Raw genomic sequence first — 20000 nt, 5'->3', positions numbered from 1 at the left:
CTGCGTACCTCTTAAATAAAGTCCCTCTTTCCAATGTGGCTCATCTTCCTTGTATGTCTTTTCCTCTGTTGCGGTAGAGTAGGCTGGGCTCGTCACCTTTCTGTTCTGAATCACCAGTCGTCATATAAACCATCCAAATAGCTGGAGCGCTTAGCAACCGTGGACCACCTGGCATTTGAACCCGTGACCCTCGCTTCAGAGGTGTTCCGAGTTCCAACACTTGGAGTTCCCTCCAAACAGCATAGCACCCATGAGCACCAACAACGCCCCCTCGGTATGTCTAGTTGAGAGGGTTTTACTAAACCATATCACCTTGCTGCTCTGCTAATGTAAACCTAGGACTAAGACCTGACTGGATGGGATCTACACAACTTCTCTCTCTGGCTTTCCATCGTTGAGGTGCAGTGAAATAGGTTGTTTTAATGGGTCAGACGTAGTAGTACAGCACCACAGGAGAAAATTAGGGTTAAATGAATTGCTCACATTGACAGATTTTCACATCATTGGCTCAGGTATTCGAATCATCAACCTTTCGGTCACTGGCCCAACGCTCTAACTACGAGGTTATCTGTCGCCAACACCTTAGAGGAGGAAGTAGCTCCACTTGTAAATCAGGCATTATTTGACTGCTCAGCCTCAGACACACAGAGCCCTGTTCTGGTCTGGTGGGTTTTTCTAACTGGTTCAGACCCAGCCATCTCTCTGAGAGGGATGTTGGCTGCGTTGTGCAGACAGCAGTGGTGTGATGGCTGTGGCCAAGTCGTTAACCTAACCTTGTCTGTGGTGAAAGTTGGTTGGTACCAGATTCCCCTGTAGTTGATGGCAAAGCTTCAATTTCAAACCCAACCCCTTCAATGTGGGACGATAAACAAAGGATGCATATACACTGAGTGTACAAAACATTAAGAACACCGGCTCTTTCCATGACATAGACTGACCAGGTGAATCCAGGTGAAAGCTATGATCCCATTATTGATGTCACTTGTTTAAATCCACTTCAATCAGTGTAGATGAAGGAGAGGAAACAGGTTAAAGAAGGATTTTTTTAACCGTGGGACATTTGAGACATGGATTGTGTATGTGTGTCATTCAGAGGGTAAATGGGCAAGACAAAAAATGTAAGTGCCTTTGAACGGGCTATGGTAGTAGGTGCCAGGCGCACCGTTTTTAGTGTGTCAAGAACTGCAATGCTGCTGGGTTTTTCACACTCAACAGTTTCCCATGTGTATCAAGAATGGTCCACCACCCAAAGGACATCCAGTCAACTTGACAGAACTGTGGAAAGCATTGGTGTCAACATGGGTTAGCATCCCTGTAGAATGCTTTCAACACCTTGTAGAGTCCACACCCCAACGAATTGAGGCTGTTCTCTGGGCAAAGGGGGTGCAACTCAATATTAGGAAGGTGTTCTTAAAGTTTTGTACACTCAGTGTATTATACCATTTCCTCGTGCTACCCCTTGTCAATTCCATTGTAATTGTACTGTATAATTTCAATGTGAAAATTGCTTGTCTTTAAGTGGATAAGTGCTGGTTTCAGTTGTTGTTTCAGCATGGTTGGAGAGAGAAGCATACTTTATCTAAATCTTCCTGACTGCACACGTTCAGAGAGAAGTGTCCTGTTTTCCTCTCTGGTTTCTCAGAAGGAGATCTCGGACATTGATGGATGTGTTCTGGTATGACCTTTGAGCCTGGTGTAGATGCAATGGGACAGCAGCAAGGCATCTTGAGGTTTCCCAGTTGATGCTTTTGAAACACTTTGCATCCTAAATCGCTGGAGCTAACACCACAGAGACACACACATACACAAACACCCACCGCAGTGACCCGACACACACACACACACACATGATCCATCAATGAGTCATGACTGACTCATCCTCAGACCCCAAACCCCCACTCTGTGCTAGAGGCAGGGGGCGGATAGAGAGGAACTCTTTGTCTCTGTTTGTGAAATGTGAGGTCTGAGGGAAGAAGGGAAGAAACAGAGGGATGAGAATATAAATAAGAACCAGACCTGTGTGTGTCTGACGTGCCTGGTTGATGTACTGAAAGCTGAAAAGCTTCAGTTGACGGTTGTTATGACGATGGGCTAGTGGGACCTGAAAGAGGCTTTAAATGAACACCATGCCCTGTTGACCTTCTTCAAATAAAGGAGAGAAGGACTTGGGGCTTTCACACACACACACACACACACACACACACACACACACACACGCACACACACACACACACACACACACACACACACACACACACACACACACACACACACACACGCACACGCACACGCACACGCACACGCACACACACACACACACACACACACACACCACACACACACACAAACACACAAATACACAAACACCCCTCCCTGCACTTTGCAGCTGAATGCTTGAATGGCCGTCAGTCAAAACAAGTGAAATGCTATGCTCCAAACCCCCAGAGAGTGTGAACTACTGGGGAACCAGGGTGGAGTTAAGCTCTCCTGAATGAGACATGAGCTCTTCTAAAGGCAACAAAAGTCTAACTTTGAGGGGGGTCTATAAATATTGCTAATTTGACCGAGACGCACGCCGACAGCAAGACGCATCAATCTCGCCGGAGAAAACATCAGAGCGAGCGAAATAGTGCCCCTTATGTAATACTCTTTTTGACCAAGAAGCATCAGATAAATGGGCTACACATACTGAGACAGAGGGGCGCTGTTTTGCTCGCTGGGATGCTTCTCTGCTGTGATAGACCCAGCCACTTGTGAATTAAAGGAAAATTATGAAACATAATTTATCCATTTTTTGGGAAGCATGGCTTCCATGAATACTGAATGTTATTACACTTCTGGTTTGTGTAACAGATGTCTCTTTCCATTCTTCAAATGGCGCGTGCACAGTGCACTGTTTGGATGCTGGAATTATTTTGTAGTGGACGAACGTACGCCGCTGCAGGTAGCCTACTTTTTGAAGTGGTTTGTTTGACAATCAGATGAAAACATCTGGTTGTGTTCATGACACAATGGAAATTTAATATATTTTTACCATTAAATGACAAGCGCGTGCACCCAAAGAGGCACCCCCAAATGTCACGGTAGACTTAGCACTCTGCCCAGAGAGAAATATCTGTTGAGAGCAGGTCATCTTATAATTATTTTTTTCATTTTGTTTTACTATTTGTATAAATATTTTAATGGCAGAATTTAAGCAGTTATGGTTATTGTGTGGTAAAATAAAACAGGTCATCAGTAGTGATGGACAGGTATTGATTGTAGTGAAGCTATCTGACGTGTCAGTCAGTCAGCCAGTCTAAACACACACCTCTGTCAAGACAGAAAATGAAACACTGCCTTTATATTTTTCTCAGTCCCTGAAAATGTGGATTGTATGTAATTTCATGTTTAGATGTAAGAGTAATCAATGGCCTGTGGAAACATTTAACTTTCACAGAGGGTAAAGCATAGAATAAACTTGAACTCTGTCTGACATTATGTTTATAAAGGGGAAAGTATGTCCAAAATGCAGTCATGCTTTTGTATCATTTTGTCCCTTTGTTACTATATATGCATTTCCACTGTCTGTATTTCCTCAGCTCTGAGGTGGCTATGTAACTCAATCCACATCTATTCAGAGAGTTGGGTATGGGCTGAAAGAGAGGCCTAGGACCCATCCTAACCAATCGCAGTTGTCAATATCTCAGTCAGATCTCATTGGCTGTAAGATACCTTACAGAAAGCGATGACAAACTTAAGTCATTGATGAACAGCACAGATCAGTCAGTCAGAAAAGAGATGAGACGAGGTGTCTGTAAAGAAGCTTATCCACATTCCCCTCATTGAGGACTGGAGTTTGTTTGGGAACCTCACCCTTTGTGAATCAGCCTGTGTGGTTTCCACTGTCACTTTGTTCTTATTGCAAAACACTGCTGGACCTCCTTCTCTTTTAAAGAGATTTAGAGTATGGGAATCGGGTTGTGAACTTTGCCACAGAATGGAGCAGCATAGATGACATTTTAACTTTGACCCCCCTGTATGTAGTGAAGGGTGCTGCCTGCTATAAATAAGTGCTGACCTTCTGTGTGTCACTGTCAGGGCTCCAAGGGCAATCCAGGACTGTCCCCAGGTCAGGCCCCGCCAGGAGACAAGGTAAAGAATCATCTGGCGTAGTCTCCCCCTTCTCTCCCTTCCTCTCTTCCTCTCTCTCTCTCTCTCTCTCTCTCTCTCTCTCTCTCTCTCTCTCTCTCTCCCTCTCTCTCTCTCCCTCCTCTCTCTCCCTGTCTCTCTCTCTTGTCTCTCTCTTTCTCTCGCTCTCCCTCTCTGAATGTCTTACCGTCCCTCAATCCCTCGTTATTGGTGCTCTGTCTGCTTTTCTTCTCATGCGCTCCATCTCCATCTCTTCCCAGGGATACTCTACAGTGCCTCTCCCTATGCGCCCCTTTAAGAATGGATACTCACCCTCTTCTCTGACCCCATATCTTTTAACTTCACTTTTATCAACATCCATTCCCTCCCTGACTCTCCCTCCTTCCTCCCTCTTGTCTATCACTGGTCTTTTTCATTCCACCTCTGACGTCTCTGTGACCCTCTCTCTCTCTCTCTTCTCACCATGTGTTTTTATCTCCCTCCCTACATCTCCTTCTGTTGTTCTCGTCTTCTCTCTCTCCTAGCTCTTTCTCTTCCCCTCTCCCTCTCTCCTCTCTCTTGTTCTCTTGTTCTCTCTCTCCTATCTCTCTCTCGCTTCCCTCTCCCCCTCTCCTCTCTCTTGTTCTCTTCACCTATCTTCCTTTCTTCTCTCTATACCTGTCTCGCAACGTTCTCTCCATGCCCCTTCTTTCTCTCTCTCTCACTCTCTGTCTCTTTCTCTCTTAGTTCATGCTAACTTCCTTGTATCATTCTCTTTATCTGTAATCATATCCTGTACTACTCCGATATTTCTCTTCTGACATCTTAGTGTCTCGCTGTAATGCTTTGGCACAGCTACGTATTATCAGTCAGTGCTGTTTCTGTTGACCTGCACTCTATTCATCCTCATCCTTTGCTTTGCATGTTTGCCTGCTGCAGCTCCCTGTTCAGTCTCTTCTTACCCTTATCTGATATTTCTTAATAGTTTAAATGTCTTTACTTGGCGAATATTGTCATATGAATAGAGACTTGCTAAGAACCTTTTCTTCTACTGTGGTCGAAGAAGGAGGGATCTAACTAATGTTGCTGTCATGGTTTCCTCCCTCTGTTTCCAGGGCGACAGAGGTCCACAAGGTGTTCCAGGTCCGGGCGGGTTTGCAGGTCCAATGGTAAGAGTTCAATGGTTAACGGTTATAACACCGTTATGCAAAAAAAGTAAGTACTTTACTGTGCATTACAAATGGGCAAAAGTAGCTTTTTAGAAGAAAAAAATATTTCAAATGCAAAATTTTTGCTAGGACAGTCTGGAAGGGGTCTGAGTGGGGAGGGGAAAACTGAAAAATATCTGTTATTGGCAGAAAGGTTTGGAACTTTTTTTGTTATTGGTCTATTAACCAATTTACTGCATGGTGATGTCACCATGGAAAGGCGAAACTCCCGCCCATTCAAACCTGCTGATTAGTAAATACCACTGATCAAATACATTTTTTTTACACTTTTATAGGGTTAGTTTCATCAGCTGTTTTACAATATGAATTTTTAATACACTGGGCCTTTAACCTCTAGCTGTGCCTGAAACAAATGATCTAAGCAACTAGCGTGCCATTGGCTCTTTAAGACATTAATAATGAGAACGGTCCTGATCCAAAGAGATTATCCGATTATCAGTTTGAGTTAACTGCGTGAGCTTCTGTTCTGAATCTGAGGCATTTCTGCTCACCTCACACATGATTTTCCCACTGTATAAGCCTCCTAAGTGTTACCCACACCTTAAGCAAAGGCTTCCAGCGGTCCCTGGCTGTGGTCAGGAATCAGGATAATGTTACCCAGCCACAGAGAACGGCTGTCTCTCAGACAGGGGCCGGGGGGCTCCTTTCTCCCCCCCCCCCCCGCCCACCTTGCTCTCGTGCCGTCGGGCTGGACACACACACATTCACAGATACACACACACGGGCAGCATGGGGAGGTGGCGTCGCCGCGAGACCTGTCTGCAGCCGAGCTCCACCGCCAGAACCTGAGAACCACCGGGGACCAAGGGTCATCTTTAAGAGGAAAGGCAGTCTGAGGGAGTTTATGGCCCCGAAGACAGGCACACTATCTGATGCCTCTTCAAAAGAGCAAATGACATGAGGAGAAGGAGGAAGCAGGGAAGGAACCAATTCAGTTCATACATCAGTACACACAGCAAAGCTCTCTCAAATGTCTTCAGTTTAGTCTCAGAGTTAAGAGCGTTTATCGATCTCCACATACTGTAGCTGGCTGTGGACTGCTACTGTACTGTTACTGCCGCTAGTCTTACTCTGTCTATCCCTCAGACCTGGGTTCAAATACTATCATTTCAAATACTTTAGCTGTGCTTGATTGAGCTTGCCTGTTGCATGAAATCAATAGAAAACACCAGGCAGCAAACGCAAAAACTATTTAAAATATTTCAAATAGTATTGGAACCTAGTTCTACTCTCCACATATCTGTCTGAGGTTGGACTTTACCTTTGCCTCCCAGGAGGAGACAGACAAATGTTTGCATTAGCTGAACCTAATACCCAGCCCATCAACTGTGCCCCGGGAAGGTATTTTCAGAGGAAATGACTGACTTCGGCCGTAGCCCTTTACCTCCGAGTGGGCTTTTTATTGAGTCTTAAGGTTACCATGTCACAATCTAGGAAACTGTGGAGGAGAAGAAAGGAGCTACGTGGAACGCAGGCCTGTAAAAAAAGTTTCGCTCTCCTGTCCCAAACAAATATGAGCTATTTGTAGATTCACCTTACTGGACTCAGAATCACTGATCTACATATCACCTTGCCCCCCAAGTAACTACTCAGATTTGTGATAAAGGGCCTGCCGAGTGGCGCAGCGGTCTAAGGCACTGCATCGCAGAGCTTGAGGCGTCACTACAGATCCGGGTTTAATCCCGGGCTGTGTCACAGCTGGCCACGACCAGGAGACCCATAAGGCGGTGCACAATTTGCCCAGCGTCGTCAGAGATAGGGGAGGGTTTGGCCGGCCGGGATGTCCTTGTCCCATTGCGCTCTAGCGACTCCTTGTGGCGGGCCGGACACCTGCAAGCTGACTGCGGTTGCCATTTGTACGGTGTTTCCTCTGACACATTGTTGCGGCTGGCTTCCGTGTTAAGTTAGCAGGGTGTCAAGGAGCAGTACGGCTTGGCAGGGTCGCGTTTCGGAGGACGAATGACTCTCGACCTTCACCTCTCCTAAGTGTTTTAGAGGGGTTCACACACGCCTGCTGACCCGGAGCAGAAAAAGCCTTGCCATGCCCAGACCAGGTCACAAGTAAATCCCCACACCCTTTGACCCTTGACCTCTGGGGTGGCACCAGACCATGACCTTTAACCGCTAGGGTGGCATCAGACTGCTGGGTGCTGGGAAGGAGGAAGGAAGCTCTGGAATGTTCCAGAATCCTTAGACAACACAGGGCGTCCTGTCTCTGAATGATTGTATGGCTGAAATGCACACAGACTGACCTTTGGCTACTTGGCTATGTATGCTGCCTCCTACAGACTAAATCATCACAGGTTGATTTAGTCACTCTCTTTACCCACCCCCACCCCCTCTCTCTCTCTTGCTCTCTCTTTACTGACGCAGATCTTAAGTGTTCAGATATCAGTCTGTATGACTCAGTCAGTCAGGGTACCTATACTGGATACCTAATGTAGAGCAGGTTACTTTGTCTTTTCAGTCCTCTTTGTCTCTGGTCGTCATGAATGTGTTGTGTCTCTACCTGCAGGGTCCTAAGGGCTATCCAGGGCCATCAGGACAGCCAGGGGAACAGGTGAGTCGTTAGCGTTCATTGGGTCATTGGGGGTCGTCACCCACATGTCTTAAACCTGTTCCTTTTAGTGTTAGGAACAGGCCAGGTCACTGATCTCAGTATGGCCAACTTTGGGGCTAGAGTATGACAAACGCACACCCACACACATCCACATACATCCACACACACACACACACACATAGAGAGAGGCACAGACAGTTCATTAGATGTATAGTCAGGTCCCTTCCTTCTCTGTGAAGAAGAAATGTGTCCCCTGTCGACACATAATATCCCAACAGAGTGCTCTCAGGCAGCACACTGAAATCTGGTGAGGTGCTGCGATGACTTCAGCACCAGGTGCCACTATGTGGCCTGAGGTGATTGGTCAGGGTTCAGGCTGGAACAGGAAGGGGAGGAGTTAGAGAGAGAGAATAGAAGAGAAGAGAAGAGAAGAGAAGAGAAGAGAAGAGAAGAGAAGAGAAGAGAAGAGAAGAGAAGAGAGTTAGTTCTGCTACAGTCTGTCTATACACACAGTCTTTCTGGGTCTCTGCCCACTATGTTACAGTACCAGAGGCAGGAGCCTGGAAGCACAGAGGAGGGGAGGGGGATGGGTGTGGAGAGGGGTACACAGAGTCAGTAGACAGGGCGGCTGGAGGATAGAGGGTAAGAGTGCAGTGGAGTGGCGGGTGAGGGTGAGGGTGAACAGTGCCTGTTTTATTCCTGAGCTGGCAGCGTTGGCAAGGGCCAATGTTTCTCTTCTTACATACTGCTCTCTCTCTCTTTCTCTCTCTTTCTCTCACTCGTTTTCTCTCTCTCCCTTTCTCTCTCTCTCTTTCTCTCTCTCTATCTCTCTTTCTCTCTCTCGCTCTCTCTCTTTCTCTCTTTTTCCGCAGGGCATACCAGGACTCCCAGGAGTAACTGGGGCTGCAGGTTACCCTGGCAGGCAGGTGCAGTGAATACCCTCCAGATTCCTCCATCCATCCTCTTGGTTTGGCCACATTACCCAGAATTCTAACTGTGCACTATCATATGGCTAAAATGCATATCATGTTCACCTGTCTCTTCCCCAAACTACAGTAGTGACACATTCCCAATCTTTTAATTAGACTAGTGAAACAACAATTGATCTATAATGTAGCTGAGAGTAAGCTATGACCAGCATGTTTCCTTAGTCTATTTTTACTTCTAAGACAATCAGTCTATCCAATCAAACTATTCATTCCCTATCTGTGTAAAACGTACCAATTTATGTGTTTTATGTGTGGAAATATCCTGGGAATTGTCCTGTATAACAGACAGTCTCTCTCTACACTGTTTTGTGTGACAATGCCCTCTTCTCATGCTGCTCTCCTTTGTTGCAGGGTTTGGCTGGGCCAGAAGGTAACCCAGGTCCTAAAGGTGTACGTGTAAGTACAGCTCCCTACTTCCTGCCCTCTCCCCCACTTCCCTCTCCCCTCTTCACTCTCCCCTCTCCCCTCTCCCCTCTTCCCTCTTCCCTCTTCCCTCTCCCCTCTCCCCTCTTCCCTCTTCCCTCTTCCCTCTTCCCTCTCCCCTCTCCCTCTCCCCTCTTCCCTCTTCCCTCTCCCCTCTCCCCTCTCCCCTCTCCCCTCTTCCCTCTGCTGTGCTCAGCTCTGTTAGAGGGAATACTTAATTTCCTGAAGGGATTAGACAGTGTCAGGCCTGCAGCTTGAGCTGATCCAGGGCCTGTGTTATGTTAACAAGGTGCTGGCTCCCGCTGCTGGGACAGGTCTGGGATCTGTGTTTGCTCAGTGTATCGTCTGCTCTGTTGCGAGAGCTGCCCATTTCTTTCTTCAGGAGGAAGCACAGGCATGCTCTCTCTCTGCTCGAGAACAGAGGGAGGGAATAGAGGAGGGAAGAGATGAGAGAGAGGGTGAGGGAGAGAAGAGAGAGAGGGTGGAGCATAGACATAATGATTTGGAGGAGGGTATGAAGTGGTGGAGGAATAAAAAGGAAAAACTTGGTTTGCTCTGTTAAAGTATGGGAAGTGTAAGGGGTATCCCTCACAGGTTGTCCTTTGTGTTATGCCTACATGATATGTTCACATCAGAGACAGAATGACATCAGCCTATTAAGAAAAATACAGGACATCTCTGGCAGATTGCCATGGCTGAAGAATGTGGAGAGAGAGAGAGAGAGAGAGAGAGAGAGAGAGGAGTAGATGAAAGAGAGAGACAGAGAGAGAGAGAGAGAGGAGATGAAAGAGAGAGAGAGACAGAGAGAGAGAGAGAGGGAGATGAAAGAGAGAGAGAGGAGGAGATGAAAGAGAGAGAGAGAGTGAGAGAGAGAGAGAGAGAGGAGATGAAAGAGAAAGAATGACAGAAAGAATGGAAAGAAAATATGAAGGAAGAGAAAGATCAGAGAGAGAGGGGGAGAGATATTTAGTCGTCTCCTGTACATGGTGTATTATTGCTGACTGAAGGAACATGTGATTCTAGTTAGGAAGAAACCAAAACATAGCAGATAAGCTGCCAGTCCGCCACTATTCCAGACTGCTGTCTGCTCTTATTATAGAAATCTCCTGTCCCCCGCACTGGACTAGACTCTGTCTGCCTGTTCATGTGTCCACTCCACTCCCTGTTAGTTGTTAGTTAGGGAGAATAACAATGTTCCTCCCTTTTCTACTCTCTTTTTGGGGGTGATTTGTGAGGTAATGGGGACGAGGCATTATTTGCAACCCCCAGATGAGTATTCTGTTTAATATTGAGTGAGATGTGGACATGACTGATCTCTCTTTGAGGTGGTCATCTCTTCGCCTGTCAGCAAAGAGGGATTCATAATTAAGAATGTGTCACACCCTGACCTGAGAGAGACGTTTTATTTCTCTATGTTGTTAGGTCAGGGTGTGGGGTGGGAAGTCTGTGTGTTATATTTCTGTTGTCTTTTTCTTTATTGGCCTAGTATGGTTTCCAATCAGAGGCAGCTGTCTATCGTTGTCTCTGATTGGGAATCATACTTAGGCAGCCCTTTTTCCCACTTTCAGTTGTGGGATCTTGTTTTTGTACAGCTCAGTTAGCCTGCAGAACGTGACGTTCATTTTCCGTTGTTTATTGTTTTGTTTTAGTGTTCTGAGTTAAATAAAGAAATATCATGAGCACTTACCACGCTGCGCTTTGGTCTCCATCTTACGACGATCGTCACAGAATGTAAATGTTTGAAAGATGAACAGCTTGTTACTTTTCTTACTGAGCATGGATAAATGGCCGCTTGGTACTTTCTCTGAGGTGGAGATCAGCTCTTAGTCTGTCAGCAAAGATGGGACTTTTTTTCCAGAGCAGCATGGGTGACCAGTCCACCTGCTGATCTAGCCATGAAACAGACAGAGCTGTTTCAGCTCAATAAGACCAGGGTTAATAGCTCCCCTGGCAGAAAGATGGATGAACGAGAGAAAGAAGAGGCCGAAAGAGGGAGATCTATCCCTTTCAAATCTGTCCATGATGTCAGACAATGTATCATTAGGCTGAATGATTGACTTTAGGCTAACATTTCTGTGGACTTGCGAGTGTGTGTACTTATGTGCGCACATGCCATCACTAGAATAGGTGAATATCATCATCACTGATCTTTGATCTGGTTAGAACCACGACAGGGTTCCTCTAGCCACGTACATTAACTCACCTGAAACGCAGGGCTCAATGAGTTCAGAGACCCTACCGGTTTGATGGCCTTCAGATACATCTGCTCAGGTTTTCAACAGTCTGCAGGATGTCACAACTGTTTATCTGTATGTACTGTACCATCAGAGATGTTGGGGTTTATATACAGTACCAGCAAAAAGTTTGGACACACCTACTCATTCAAGGGTTTATCTTTGTTTTTTACTGTTTTCTACATTGTAGAATAATAGTGACGACATCAAAACTATGAAATAACACATATGGAATCATGTAGTAACCAAAAAAAGTGTTAAACAAATCAAAATATATATATTATTAGATTTTAGATACTTCAAGTAGCCACCCTTTGCTATGATGCCAGCTTTGTACACTCTAGGCATTTTCTCAACCAGTTTTGCCTGGAATGCTTTTACAACAGTCTTGAAGGAATTCCCACATATGCTGAGCACTTGTTGGCTGCTTTTCCTTCACTCTGCGGTCCAACTCATCCCAAACCATCTCAATTGGGTTAATGTCGGGTGATTGTGGAGACCAGGTCATCTGATGCAGCACTTCATCGCTCACCTTATTGGTCAAATAGCTCTTACACAACCTGGACGTTTGTTGGATCTTGGTCCTGTTGAAAACAAATGATTGTCCCACTAAGCACAAACCAGATGGGATGGCGTATCACTGCAGAATGCTGTGGTAGCCATACTGATTAAGTGTGGCTTGAATTCTAAATAAATCACTGACAGTGTCACCAGCAAAGCACCCCCACACCATCACATCTCCTCCTCCATGCTTCATGGTGGGAACTACACATGCGGAGATCATCCGTTCAGCTACGCTGCGTCTCACAAAGAAACAGCTGTTGGAACCAAAAATCTGATTCACGCAGTCTCCTCTGAACAGATAATACAGGTCTTCATCAACTTTGCCGTCTCTTTGTGAGATGCAGAGTAGGTGAACGGATGATCTCCACATGCATAGTTCCCACCATGAAGCATGACATGTGTCTGTTACTTGAACTCTGTGAAGCATTTATTTGGGCTGCAATTTCTGAGGCTGGTAACTCTAATGAACTTATCCTCTGCAGCAGAGGTAACTTTGGGTCTTCCTTTCCTCTGGCAGTCCTCATGAGAGCCAGTTTCATCATAGCGCTTGATGGTTTTTGCGACTGCACTTGAAGAAACTTACAAAGTTCTTGACATTTTACGGATTGACTGACCTTCATGTCTTAAAGTAATGATGGACTGTCGTTTCTCTTTCCTTATTTGAGCTGTTCTTGCCATAATATGGACTTGGTCTTTTACCAAATTGGGCTATCTTCTGTGTACCACCCCTACCTTGTCACAGCACAACTGATTGGCTCAAACACATTAAGAAGGAAAGAAATTCCACAAATTAACAGGCACACCTGTTAATTGAAATGCATTCCAGGTGACTACCTCATGAAGCTCGTTGAGAGAAGGCCAAGAGTGTGCAAAGCTGTCATCAAGGCAAAGGGTGGCTACTTTCAAAGTTTTGATGTCGTCATTATTATTCTACAATGTAGAAAATTGTCAAAATAAAGAAAAACCCTTGAATGAGTAGGTGTGTCCAAACTTTTGACTGGTACTGTACATATACATATGTAGGATCTTAATTTGAGCCAGTTTGCTACACGAGAAAAATAATCCTGCAGAAACTGGAAATGTAAATTTTTATGTGGATATAGTTAATATACATTTTTATAGGGGTTGATACATTTTTAGTAAGGGAAAATCAACTCTGAAATTTCATAGTGTAAATTCCAAATTTCAGAAGCCTTTTTAAACCTTGCACGAAAGTTCCCCCGGCAACAGGGTGATCAAATTGAGGCCCTACATCTGTAAGTACTGTGCCATCAAATATATGGTGATTTATCTCTGTGTGTGCTGTACTGTAGGTTCAACAGCATTCCTGTTAAAGTTCCACTGTCTGTGGGTGACTGATGAATGTTCAGTTCAGTACAGCTATGCTACAGTTCAGTAACGCCCCCCTGACCTAATCCATCAATAGACAAAGTAAAGACAAGCTTCAGGTTTCAGGTTTTACTAGTCATATGTATGGGATACAACATGCTTGCTTACAGATTCCTTCTCCAAAATGCAACAACAATAAGAAATAATAAAAGATAAGAATACCAACATAAAGTAAATGCCTCAATAGAATATAATAAACATTTTAGCATAAGTATAATACAGGAAGGCACAATTTATAGTCCAATATTTACATGTGTTTTGGGGAAGTGGGATTGGGTGGCAAGACTTTACATTTGTACAATCTGTCCAAATGATGTCTTCCTTAGATGTTAGATATGATTATAAGACTTTATTAAGAGGTCTTACATGCTCATGACTTTGCAGTATACCTCCAGGTAAAGTGTTACAGATGTTCAAATGGGTTCACCTGTAGCTAATGTGTGTTTGTGTTTCAGGGTTTCATTGGTCCTCCTGGTATAGCTGGTCCACCAGGGCTAGAAGGGGAGAGAGTAAGTAACACCTTTTTATTTTTTAGTTAACCTTTATTTAACTAGGCAACCTTGATTCATATGTGCACCTAATTAAGTGTCTGTCAGGAATGATCCATTATGCTGTCTATTTGGATTAGGTCTAGGATATAACCAAGACTACTGGTTAACTCATCATGTCAGTTATACTCCTCTTGGGTCATAAATATAGGAAAACTCTGATCTAACCAAAGGCAATTCATGTTGTATTTCATCTATTTTGTTGTATTTCATCTGTTTTGGAGCTATGAAGCAACAGGAAAATATGTGGTTGGCCTTGTTAATTGTAACTTATTTATAGATACAAATGTTTGCTGATACTTACAAAGCAGTTGATCCAACTACATTGATCTCTCCTCAGGGAGTTCTTCCATAACGACAATAAAATGTCTAATAACTACATTTTCCACATTGTTGTATGAGTGGAAAATATGCTCTTTCATCATGAAATAAATAAAAAGTATTTGGAGCATAGTACAGTGTTTATGATCCCCTAATAACTCAACTTGCTCTCTTAGCCTGGCAGTAACGTCCAATCAAGAACATACATTCATCTATTCTGTGGGGGAGGTCTTTAGGATAGAATCTTTTCAAATGAATTACTCAGTAAATGGCAGTCACTTTTCCACACCTGAGAGTTAAGTTACATTTTCCCTTTTCTTTTTTTTCCAGGGTATTCCCGGTCCGGTTGGGAAGAACGGTCCCAAAGGAAGACAGGTAACGGATCCCACTACACCCACAGCACACAGCTTTGAACCCAGAGATATTACTGGAGAGGTAAAAGGGGAACATGCCACATTCATCTCTGTCAATAACTGTGGTCCAAATTGTGGAAAAAGTCATTTGCTATCAAGATGGTGGAAGGCTGGGGGGTAACTGGAGGGGGTTGAATCACTACAGCTCCTAACAGAGAAGGGGATGGGAAGGGAGAGGAGGAGGCGTGAGGAGAGGGGGAAATACCGCTGAGAAAGAAGGGTTACCCAACCCCTAAACATGTACATCAGGTACTCCTAAAGAAGTAGTACTTTACCCTCAACACAGGAAGCCCAACATAATTTGTATGCTGTGAGTGTTAGCTGCTAATGTGCAAATTCACTCGACACAGTCAATGACAAAATGTAAAAATCACACACAGACAAAAATAAAAGAATACTCGTGAAATAAAAACAACCTCTGGACAGGATGCCAACAACAGGAGTATATGCGTAGCCTGGCATTTTGTTCGGCATTTGAGTGATTCTTTCTCAGTGCCAGTCAGGGTGGCATAGGAAAACAGTGTCTCAGATACAGAGAGAGTAACCAAAGGCCTTACATAGGGAAGCAGGTAGCCTAGCAACAGGGGGTTAGGACTCATCAGAACATCACACAATATGCAATAACGATCGTTGTGTAGGCAGGCAGGGAGGGCCAGCATCCTTTACACTGTTCCACCTGACAGGCCCACAATAAAGAGAGATTATTACCTAGGAGCGCCTGAATATCTAAAGGAGTACCATAACTCCTAACTGAACTGCCAAAATTGTGTAAGGAATAACTTTTGTTTTGTGTCCAGGGAGTTGTTGGGGGTGTTGGTGAAAGGGGTCCTCCTGGTCCTGATGGCGACCAGGTAAGATCTACGTCCCTCCTCCTCCTCTTAACCTGTTGCCAAGTTTGTGAACTCTATTCAATCTCTAGTAAAAACTCAGACCCTCCAGGAAGTATTTAGTGCAGCCCTGCTTTAGACGTCCTATGTCTTTTGATAGATTAGCTTTGCTGAGCTGAGCTGGGCTGAGCTGGGCTGAGAAATGTAATGTGTATCCTGCTGTAGACAGAGTAGTTGTTGTCATTTGGCCTCAGAAATGCTAGGGATGACTTTATACAACCTCTGTATGGTTCAGATTAGAGCACTCTCTGCACTGTCTATGCTTCTGGATCTGTCACTGAGTATGCTTACACGCACACAATAATATGATTAGTCAGATTAATATAATAGATCGATTTAAACGTTTACATGCTTTGCAAGACAAATTATTTCCTTAATCCTGTTTACATGGACACATCTGAAATCAGGTTACTGATGGGACTTTGATAAATGCAGAAAATAACCAATGAAAATAGACATTCTACCACAGTGACCATGTTATTTTTGGGAACGCTATTTGATTCTGAGTTCGGACATATAAAGTTCATATGTGAAAATTATTTCTATACTTTCAGTTTTTCCAAACTCACTTCACTTGGGCAAAAGAAGGAAGCTTGCGCTGCTGGTGGTAGAACATGCACAGATCAACTACACTGCTGGAACTCTGATTAAGTCTTTACATGTCCTAACAATTGGAAAGATTGCTCAGAAAGCCAGGTGTTTTAATTGGCGTATACTTACTTCGATTATGTCCTGACGCAGATTAAGATAAGCAGAGTAAGGTTTTTACATGACTAATACCATACTTGGCCAAGTAGAATCCGTTTTTCCCAATTGTCAACACACATTTTCTGAAACTACATCTCAGGTACTCAAAACTCTAAACACAAAACACAAAACATTTAGCCAATTTCCCCAAACCCCACAGTCATCTTGCAAAATTAAACACAGTAATCAAAATCATGTACTCCCAGCACAAAATGAAACACACACACACATCAAATGGATCTAACTTAGCCCATCTGTAAATAGCCCATCCAACCAACTACTTACCTCATCCCCATATTTGTTTTCGTTTTTCTACTCTTTTGCACACCAGTATTTCTACTTGCACATCCTCATCTGCACATCTTTTACTACAGTGTAAATTGCTAAATTGTAATTACTTCGCCACTATTGGCCTATTTATTGCTTTACCTGCTTACTTCATTTGCACACACTGAATACAGATTTTTCTATTGTGTTATTGACTGCACGCTTGTTTACTCCATGTGTAACTGTGTTGTTGTGTCACACTGCTTTAATTTATCTTGGCCAGGTCACAGTTGTAAATGAGAACTTGTTCTCAACTGGCCTACCTGGTTAAATAAAGGTGAAATAAAAGAAAAAAGAAAAGTGACAACCGAGATAACACTAAAGTGACATATTCAAAACACTACTATCAGAACCTATACTTGATTTAGATTCACTATTGTAAAGTGGTTGTTCCACTTTGGATAAGAGCGTCTGCTAAATGACTTAAATGTAAAATGTTAAATGTATATTGTTTGTGTGTACTCAAACAAGAAATGAACACAAATGCAAAACATTTTTATGTTTTATATTTCAACATGACTCAATACATCAAACAATAAGCACACATACAGTAAACATGCAAACATACAGTAAATATATTTTGCATATGCAAAGGAAGAAAAATATTCCTATTTCTACTACTGTACTGTATGTTAGATCAATTGTACAGATAAAGAAACTGTCAAATCTAAATCATAAGTCAAGAACAAAATATTCCATTGAGAAAACAAAGTCAGTCATCTCTGTTGTTTTGGTCTGGCCACAGATTTTCATCAACATCACAGGTGATATTTTCACAGTCACCCGAATATCATCAGAGATTACTCTCCTTGTTCTTGGTCTTCCTCCACCACCTCTCCCACCACCTCCACCTCTACCTCTACCCCCACCTCCACCTCTACCCCCACCTCCACATCCACCTCTACCCCAACCTCCACCTCTACCTACCCCCACCTCCACATCCATCTCTACCCCCACCTCCACATCCACCTCTACCCCCACATCCACCTCTACCTACCCCCACCTCCACATCCATCTTTACCCCTACCTCCACCTCCACATCCGCCTCCACCTCCACCTCTACCTCCCTCTCTACCTCCACTCCACCTCCACCTCTACCCCCATCTCTACCTCCACCTATACCTCCACCTCTACCACCACCTCCACCTATACCTCCACCTCTACCTCTACCACCACCTCTACCTATACCTCCACCTCTACCTTTACCTCTACCTCTACCTCTACCACCACCTCTACCTATACCTCTACCTCTACCTATATCTCTACCTCTACCTCTACCTATATCTCTACCTATACCTCCACCTCTACCTCCACCTTTACCTATACCTCTACCTCTAGCTCTACCCCCACCTCTACCTCCATCTCCACCTCTACCTCTACCCCCACCTCTACCTCCACCAGTACCTCTACATCTACCTCCACCTCTACCTCCACCTCTACCTCATCTCTACCTCTACCACCACCTCTACCTATACCTCCACCTCTACCTCTCAACCTCTACCTCCCTCTACCTCCACCTCCATCTCTACCTCTACCTCATCTCTACCTCCATCTCCACCTCTACCTCCATCTCTACCTCCACCTCTACCTCTACCCCCACCTCTACCTCCACCTCCAGCTCTACCTCCATCTCTATCTCCACCTCCATCTCCACCTCTACCTCTACCCCCACCTCTACCTCCATCTCCACCTCTACCTCTACCCCCACCTCCACCTCTACCTCTACCTCTACCTCCACCCCCACCTCTACCTTTACCTCTACCCCACCTCCACCTCTACCTCTACCTCCACCTCTACCTCTACCTCTACCTCCACCCCCACCTCTACCTTTACCTCTACCCCACCTCCACCTCTACCTCTCCCCCCACCTCTACCTCTACCTCTACCCCACCTCCACCTCTACCTCTACCTCCACCTCTACCTATACCTCCACCTCTACCTCCACCTCTACCTCCACCTATACCTCCACCTTCACCTCTACCTCCACCTATACCTCCACCTCTACCCCCACCTCTACCTATACCTCCACCTCTACCCCCACCTCCACCTATACCTCCACCTCCACCTCTACCTCCATCTCTGCCTCCACCTCTACCTCCACCTCCACTTCTACCCCCACCTCCACCTATACCTCCACCTCTACCTCCACCTCTACCCCCACCTCTACCTCCACCTCCACCTCTACCCCATCTCTACCTCTACCTCATCTCTACCCCCACCTCCACCTCTTCCTCCACCTCTACCCCCACCTCCACCTATACCTCCATCTCTACCTCTACCTCCATCTCTACCCCCACCTATACCTCCACCTCCATCTCTATCTCCACCTCTACCTCTACCCCACCTCCATCTCTACCTCCACCTCCATCTCTACCTCTACCCCCACCTCCATCTCTACCTCTACCCCCACCTCCATCTCTACCTCCACCTCAACCTCATCTCCACCTCCACCTCTACCTATACCTCCACCTCTACCTCCACCTCCACCTCTACCTCCACCTCAACCTCATCTCCACCTCCACCTCTACCTATACCTCCACCTCTACCTCCACCTCTACCCCCACCTATACCTCCACCTCTACCCCACCTCTACCTATAACTCCACCTCTACCCCCACCTCCACCTATACCTCCACCTCCACCTCTACCTCCATCTCTACCTCCACCTCCACCTACATTTACATTTACGTCATTTAGCAGACGCTCTTATCCAGAGCGACTTACAAATTGGTGCATTCACCTTATGATATCCAGTGGAACAACCACTTTACAATAGTACATCTATATCTTTTTTTTGGGGGGGGGAGGGATTAGAAGGATTACTTTATCCTATCCCAGGTATTCCTTAAAGAGGTGGGGTTTCAGGTGTCTACGAAAGGTGGTGATTGACTCCGCTGTCCTGGCGTCGTGAGGGAGCTTGTTCCACCATTGGGGTGCCAGAGCAGCGAACAGTTTTGACTGGGCTGAGTGGGAACTGTGCTTCCGCAGAGGTAGGGGGGCCAGCAGGCCAGAGGTGGATGAACGCAATGCCCTTGTTTGGGTGTAGGGCCTGATCAGAGCCTGAAGGTACGGAGGTGCCGTTCCCCTCACAGCTCCGTAGGCAAGCACCATGGTCTTGTAGCAGATGCGAGCTTCAACTGGAAGCCAGTGGAGTGTGCGGAGGAGCGGGGTGACGTGAGAGAACTTGGGAAGGTTGAACACCAGACGGGCTGCGGCGTTCTGGATGAGTTGTAGGGGTTTAATGGCACAGGCAGGGAGCC

The 20000-nt window shown here is 45.2% G+C and overlaps 1 protein-coding gene across 1 annotated transcript in view; it reads left to right on the top strand.

The window, feature by feature from the left end:
• Positions 1–20000, top strand: part of LOC106560452 (collagen alpha-1(XXIV) chain) — a 199288-nt gene that overhangs the window by 53788 nt on the left and 125500 nt on the right. The window contains exons 6-13 of the mRNA XM_014123375.2: positions 4081–4134; positions 5226–5279; positions 7855–7899; positions 8772–8825; positions 9240–9284; positions 13954–14007; positions 14698–14742; positions 15578–15631. Coding sequence (XP_013978850.2) covers positions 4081–4134; positions 5226–5279; positions 7855–7899; positions 8772–8825; positions 9240–9284; positions 13954–14007; positions 14698–14742; positions 15578–15631 — 405 coding nt within the window. The remainder of the gene's footprint in view (positions 1–4080; positions 4135–5225; positions 5280–7854; positions 7900–8771; positions 8826–9239; positions 9285–13953; positions 14008–14697; positions 14743–15577; positions 15632–20000) is intronic.

The sequence above is a fragment of the Salmo salar genome, chromosome ssa10, assembly GCF_905237065.1.
Source record: "Salmo salar chromosome ssa10, Ssal_v3.1, whole genome shotgun sequence".
NCBI classification, from domain to species: Eukaryota; Metazoa; Chordata; class Actinopteri; order Salmoniformes; family Salmonidae; genus Salmo; species Salmo salar.
The sequence above is the reverse complement of the archived record's forward strand: the minus strand, read 5'-3'. Positions and strand labels throughout refer to the sequence as shown.